Consider the following 7,432-nt stretch of genomic DNA (forward strand, 5'->3'; position numbering starts at 1 on the left):
ATATGGGTTTTAAATATATTATCATATATTTTTTAATATATGTCATATATTACTTTTCTGTATGGGGTCTAAGGTGTAGTGACCTGAAGATTCAGCTAGAGCACTGAGAAGTCTCACTCCCCCTCAGTCTGGCCCCATGTCAGGGTAGGTTTGCGTCCCAAGGCTTTTTTCTGGCTTTTTGGGGGCGGACCTCTGAGGTAGAAACACAAAAAGGCAACCTTTTTTAGCCAAACACTGGCACTAAGCCTGATAGTGGAAATTCATGAGAGGATAAAGTACTGTGGGCGGCTGCTTGCAGGCTTTATGCACTTCACCTGGGCAGATACCCATCACCATATGCCTCTGCCCATCACCGCACAGATAATGATCTTTAGGTGTCCTTTTATCCATCTAGAATTTCAGAGGAACGGGCTCACTCATATTTCACAATGACCATGATGACATAACGTAATAACGTATTCTGTCATTTTGCATTCTTCTGATACATTTTGAAGCTTTTTAAATTAGTCTCAAGTTTTCCTTCATAGTAATTTCTTTAGTCAGTTTCCAGCCATGGCAACAGCATCTCTCTTCTTCTATATGGTTCTCTCCAAGCCCAACTGTTTGTTTTCTTTTCAATAAGTTGTTTTTTGTCTTTTTCAGTCTTAGTATTGCTTTTTGTGTGATCTTGTTATTTCAACAGGGGCTTTCAGTATATGGCGATAGATATCACCTTCAGACAATGGTGTGACTCAGACAGTGTCAGCTGCTGCTTATAGAATAGGAGAATCAGAACGCTATATTCCATCACATAATACAATAGAACAAAACACAAGGTCAGAACATTGGGATCTAACTCCAAACTACAGCATAGAAGCTATTGTCCAGAAGAAATTACACATCCACAGCCACTGTTGTCACATCAGAGCAATGCAAACCTACTGGCTGAAGTATGCTTATCTCTTTGTCAGTACCTACGCAGTGCTCAGGCAGTGTGCTGGCCGTTCTGCCAATTCTCATACTCATTGTTTCTCTCCATCCATCTTAAACTTTTCCTCCTACAGTATATGACTCTTTGTTTCCGTCTGACATGGCACCAGGCCATACACAGTATAGTGCACTTTTGACCAGAGCCATATGGTAGTTCACTAGGGAGTGCCATGTCAGACACGGCCCTTGTCAATAATGTGTTCCTTCCTTTCCTTGGAAGCAGCAAAAACACACAGTACCACATTAAATCATTATTAAATTAACAGAAGCAAAACCATTGTAAAAAGCCATCGGTACTGATCATAGCCCTCCCTGTTCATATTCGTCACAATTCAGACAAAGCACTCTTTCAATAAAATGTGCCTTTCTATATGAGCCAAAGGGAGTGCAGAAAAGGTCAGCAATGATGTTTCCAAATATGTTTTACCTCTGTATTTGCACATCAATTTACTCTCTTTCTCTTTTCCTTCTACTTATGAAGCGTTGCTCATGCAACTGAAAAAACAGCAACCGTTTTGACGTAGGCCTCTGTGGTTCCTGTATTCCGCACACAGATGTACCAGTAAACAGGAATGCAAATAGATGTCACATTGTCATGCGGTCCTAGGTTCAGGTTTTGGAAGTATCCTAACCCTCTCCTCAGTATTTGGGTTGTATTCCCTGTCTACTGCTTAGCACAGGAGAGAATAAAGGTAGCGGCAGGATAAACTAGGTAATCCGTGATGCAGGTATTAAAGGATTCACTATTTATAACCCAAAGTTTAAAGCCAAGTGCAGTTGGACAGAGTGTGAAATGTTCAGGACAGGAAGCTATCATGTAGAGATAACATTTAATTTAATTTGTATACCATATATGTATAGTGTTATACATACACAGTAGCCTATTCCTCAGTCATGAGGTAATTTACTGTGACTTACTGTGATAATCTTAGGTAGAGCAAACACTGAGACTCACATCAGTGTCAGGCCGGAAAAGGGTTATGTCATTCATTTAATGATCCACTCACTTATCTCCCATTTGGATTGGGTCACTGCTATCCGGGATCCTTGGGATGTCCCAACTCTGACGTTACCCCATTGAAGTTGAACTGTATAAGGGTTAAGGTTAGGGTTAGGTAAGTGTTATGATTAAGGTTAGGGTATGGGTACGGATTAAGGTTAGGGTTTAGGGTATGGACGTCCCAAGGATTCTGAATCGCACTAACCATTTGGACTGTAGCCTATGAAAGAGAGAGGGACACACACAATGTTCAAAAAACAGTTTTTTATGGTTTATTTCAAGTGACATTTTACTTAAGTACTTCATTGCAAAACACACATATATCATTCTTGTTTTAACACACAAATGTTTTTTGTGGACCTTAGTAAAGATGTAGATAAAGGAATGCACTCTAGTCCAGGTCATATTGAAACTATTTTTTCTGATGTGATAAACTGTTGCTTCTGCGTTTGTTTGTTTTTTAACATTTTATGGCACTCCTGACCTCTAGTGGCTAACAATATAAGTACAGTTTTCGATCACGCGGAATTGCTCACTTATGTTCCTGAACTATTTTGATTTGCATGGCCTTAATAGCAAACACGTGACACTTTGCATAATTAAGTGGATGTGATTGTGAAAAGCCACAAACCGGTAAATCGAGCTTCACAGGTGTGCGCTGGATTACATTAATTAACGATACACATACAATTTATCTTCAAAGTGCCTCATTGTAATGTAATTGGGTTGTTTTTTCTACTGTAAGATATCGGATATGGCCACACACGTAAAATATATCACTATGAAAAGCTTTGAAGTTAATGCTGCGGTGATGAGTGTCCCTGAGCGTGAGTTGATGGGTAACATTTTGGTGAGTGAAACAGGTGAGCCCTTGCTCCCAAGTCACTCCAACATAGCTAAATTCAAACGAGGGAACGATGGACTTTATGTTCACACGGAAGACTGGAGTGAAATTGTGAAGAGAAGACAATTGGTAAACGCCAAGGAACGAATGAGAGTAAGTGTAGCTGTAGGCCTAGGCGCCATGTCAACAAAAAAACTGGCAAAAGTTCTGACTTGGAAATTGACGTAAAATACTGCCACTCTGTCACGTGGAAGTAGGCCTATTGTACAAAAAAATCCTCACCTTTTGATTTATTCAATTTGTATGTGATCTGACTTGTGTAATTTGCTTCATTAGATCAAAAACATGAACAGCATGTTCTCCCGTTTGAAGCGTATGGTGCCACTGATGCGTCGTGACCGTAAACCCAGTAAAGTGGATACGCTGAAGGCTGCCACAGAATACATCAAGCTACTGGTGGCTGTACTACAGGACTCTGACAGTGTAAGTATAAAACAGTAGGTTTAATATGATGATGGTGGTGTTGTTGCTCAGACTAGCAGTGCATGCATCATACCAGCAATAGGCTACAATATTTCAGGCATAATTGCATTGCTCTAGTGATTCAATATGTTGACATGTAATTTGTATGTTTGTTAGAATAATGGGAGCAAGACTGATTTCTTGAAGAATGCGATCAACTATGCAACTTCTGATGGGATGTGTGGTGATCTGTGGAGGGTGGATGAGGTAATTACTTTGTGCATTCATAGCTGCTTGTGTTTACATGTGAAGAGCTATTGTATCAGTGTACAGTGTGCCCCCTATGGGGTTTTAAAACAATCCATCAACAACCACTATGCTAACCTCATACAACCATCTGGAATCTCGCATGCTTACATTCTGTTTTGCTGCGCAGCGGTAATCAGTTTGGTAATACGAGGCTACCAATATGCAGGTCAGTGGTCACAATTCATGGCCTTGTAGACCACCTGAGTGTGCAGGTTTTTGTTCCAGTCCAGCACTACCGACCTGTTTCCACTTGTCCGTGTCAGATTAGTTGAATCAGGTATGATAGATCTGTTAGTGTTGGGTTGGCACAAAACCCTGCAGTGACCACTACTTAAGGAATTAGATGAAAATTACAGTAGTTATTGAACTACTCTGTATCTCACCCTCTCTTCTCAAACAGCTGCTGGACAGTGTGTCAGGAGTGTCCGGTAGTGAGTTGTCCGACGGGATGACTATGACTCTTCCCTTGGTGACTACAGGGTTTGGAACAGGAGATGGAGACGTGAGTGGGCTGGTGCTGCACCACTGTGTGATGCCCACCTACCAGTACATCATCCAGATGGCACCGGACCAGACCATGGTACTAAATGCAACACACCAAGACGTCGTCCCAAATGGCACTCTATTCCCTATTTATACCACTACTTTAACCAGAATGAGCCCTGTGGGCCCTGGTCAAAAGTAGTTTATTGAAAAGGGTACCATTTGGAATGCAGACCATGTCTTTGACTAACTGTGAAGGGTTGTCCATCACAAGGCCTAAAATAATATCTGACAGTGAATTCAGTGAAAACTACTTTAATTCTATAACAGTAGGCTCCCACTGTAGCCAACAAACACACAATAAAAAAATGGAACTGGATTCTTATCAAGGCAACTATACTGACCAAAAATATAAACGCAACAATCTCAACGATTTTACTGAGTTACAGTTCATATAAGGAAATCAGTCAATTGAAATGAAATCATTAGGCCATAATCTATGGATTTCAGATGACTATGCAGGGCCATCACCTGGCCCAGCCAATCAGAATGATTTCTTCCCCCCACAAAAGGGCTTTATTATAGACAGAAATAGTCCTCAGTTTAAACAGCTACCCGGGTGGCTTGTCTCAGATGATCCCGGTTTTTAACACTCGTTTCCTGTGTGCAATCATCCGCATCGAGCTAAAGGCTAGAGCTGCCGCTTTCAAGGAGCGGGAGACTAATCTAGACGCTTACAAGAAATCCTGCTATGCCCTCAGATGAACCATCAAACAAGCAAAGCGTCAATACAGGATTAAGATTAAATCCTACTACACCGGCTCTGACTCTTGTCGGATGTGGCAGGGCTTGAAAACTATTACGGACTACAAAGGGAAACCCAGACACGAGCTGCCCAGTGACGCGAGCCTACCAGACGAGCTAAATGCCTTTTTATGCTCGCTTCGAGGCAAGCAACACTGAGGCATGCACGAGAGCACCAGCTGTTCTGGATGACTGTGTGATAACGCTCTCAGTAGCCGATGTGAACAAAACCTTTAAACAGGTCAACATTCACAAAACCGCTGGACCAGACGGATTACCAAGACGTGTATTCAAAGCATGCGCGGACCAACTGTCAAGTGTCTTCTCTGTCATTTTCAACCTCTCCCTGACTGAGTCTGTAATACCTACATGTTTCAAGCAGACCACCATAGTCCCTGTGCCTAAGGAAGTGATGGTAACCTGCCTAAATGATTACCGCCCGTGGCACTCACGTTGGTAGCCATGAAGTGCTTTGAAAGGCTGGTCATGGCTCACAACATCCTCCCGGACAATCTAGACCCACTCCAATTCGCAAACCGCCCCAACAGATCCACAGATGACGCAATCTCAATCGTACTCCACACTGCCCTTTCTCACCTAGACAAAAGGAACAACTATGTGAGAATGCTGTTAATTGACTACAGCTCAGCGTTCAACACCATATTGCCCACGAAGCTCATCACTAAGGACTCTGGGACTGAACACCTCCCTCAGCAACTGGATCCTGGACTTCCTGATGGGCCGCCCCCAGGTGGTAAGAGTAGGCATCAAAACGTCTGCCACGCTGATCCTTTGCTGACGACACAACGGTGGTAGGCCTGATCACCGACAACGATGAGACGGCCTATAGGGAGGAGGTCAGAGAACTGGCAGTGTGGTGCCAGGACAACAACCTCTCTCTCAATATGAGCAAGACTAAGACTGATCGTGGACTACAGGAAAAGGCGGGCCGAACAGGCCCCCATTAACATCGACGGGGCTGTAGTGGAGTGCGTTGAGAGTTTCACGTTCCTTGGTGTCCGACCAACGAACTGTCATGGTCCAAACATACCAAGACGATCATTGAGGGCACGACAAAACCTTTTCCCCCTCAGGAGACTGAAAATATTTGGCATGGGTCCCCAGATCCTCAAAAGGTTCTACAGCTGCACCATCGATAGCATCCTGACCGGTTGCATCACAGCCTGGTATGGCAACTGCTCGGCATCTGACCGTAAGGCGCTACAGAGGGTAGTCGAACGGCCCAGTACATCACTGGGGCCAAGCTTCCTGCAATCTAAGACCTATATAATAGGCAGTGTCAGAGGAAAGCCCATAAAATTGTCAGACTCCAGTCACCCAAGTTATAGACTGTTTTCTTGGTTACCGCACAGCAAGCGCTACTGGAGCGCCAAGTCTAGGACCAAAAGGCTCCTTAACAACTTCTACCCCCAAGCCATAAGACTTTGTACACTGCTGCTACTCGCTGTTTGTTTGTTACCTATGCATAGTGTCACTTCGCCCCCACCTACATGTACAGATTACCTCAACTAGTCTGTACCCCTGCACACTGACTCTGTACCGGTGCCCCCTGTATATAGCCTTGTTATTCTTATTGTGTTACTTTTTATTTTAGTCTACTTGGTAAATATATTTTCTTCTTCTTGAACTGCACTGTTGGTTAAGGGCTAGTAAGTAAGAATTTCACGGTGAAGTCTACACTTGTTGTATTTGGCGCATGTGACAAAGTTTGGTTTGATTTGGATCAAGAATGATCCACCACCCAAAGGACATCCAGCCAACTTGACACAACTTTGGGAGGCACTGGCATATTTGGTATTTTTTTAGGATCCCCATTAGCTGTTGCAAAAGCAGCAGCTACTCTTCCTGTGGTCCACACAAAACATGAAACATGACATAATACAGAACATTAATAGACAAGAACTGCTCAAGAACAGAACATGGGCCAGCATCCCTGTGGAACACTTTAGCGCAACTCAATATTAGGAACGTGTTCCTAATGTTTGGTATACTCTGTGTATAACCTGTGATATTCTCTTGGGTCTAGACTGCTAGCAGACAGCCCTGTATGAACTGTTTACTCTCTATAGATGTTCCAGCCCAGCTGAGAGGAATGGTAGAGAGACCAAGCCTGGACTCAACATACCTTCCAGGTAGGTTTACAAGAGTTGTGAGCATCCTAAATGGCTCCGTATATAGTGCACTATGTAGGGATTATGCTTCCATTTGGGACGCAGTCATAATTTGCTTGTTGTACACAAAGGTATTTTCACACTTTGATACAGAAGTTTGTTCAAATATAAAGTTTTTTTTTTTTAGGGCTAAGCTTCAGATGGGAGAATGTTCTCGAAAGAAAAACAGACGGAAGGATGTTGTATTTGTTAAATTATATTTTATGAATTTGGTTGGTACATAATGTGTTTTGTTTTGTTAAACTTTATTTATTTTTACAATATTCAGTAGCCCCTTATAATAAAATGGTAAGCATGGAGTGGTTTGTATGTTTTTATTTAGCAAAGAGATTTAGAGTAGGGTATTCGTAGGTCCCAATGCCTTTTGAA

At 42.7% G+C, this 7,432-nt stretch overlaps 1 protein-coding gene across 1 annotated transcript; it reads left to right on the forward strand.

Annotated features, from left to right (window-relative positions):
• The first annotated feature begins 2,780 nt into the window (after positions 1-2,780).
• On the forward strand, positions 2,781-6,979 carry figla (folliculogenesis specific bHLH transcription factor). Its single transcript, XM_039012970.1, has 5 exons — positions 2,781-2,966; positions 3,150-3,296; positions 3,453-3,542; positions 3,985-4,164; positions 6,962-6,979. Exons 1-5 carry the CDS (start codon positions 2,781-2,783, stop codon positions 6,977-6,979), a joined length of 621 nt encoding a protein of 206 aa, XP_038868898.1.
• The last annotated feature ends 453 nt before the right edge of the window (positions 6,980-7,432 follow it).

This window comes from Salvelinus namaycush, chromosome 18 (assembly GCF_016432855.1).
Source record: "Salvelinus namaycush isolate Seneca chromosome 18, SaNama_1.0, whole genome shotgun sequence".
Taxonomy (NCBI): domain Eukaryota; kingdom Metazoa; phylum Chordata; class Actinopteri; order Salmoniformes; family Salmonidae; genus Salvelinus; species Salvelinus namaycush.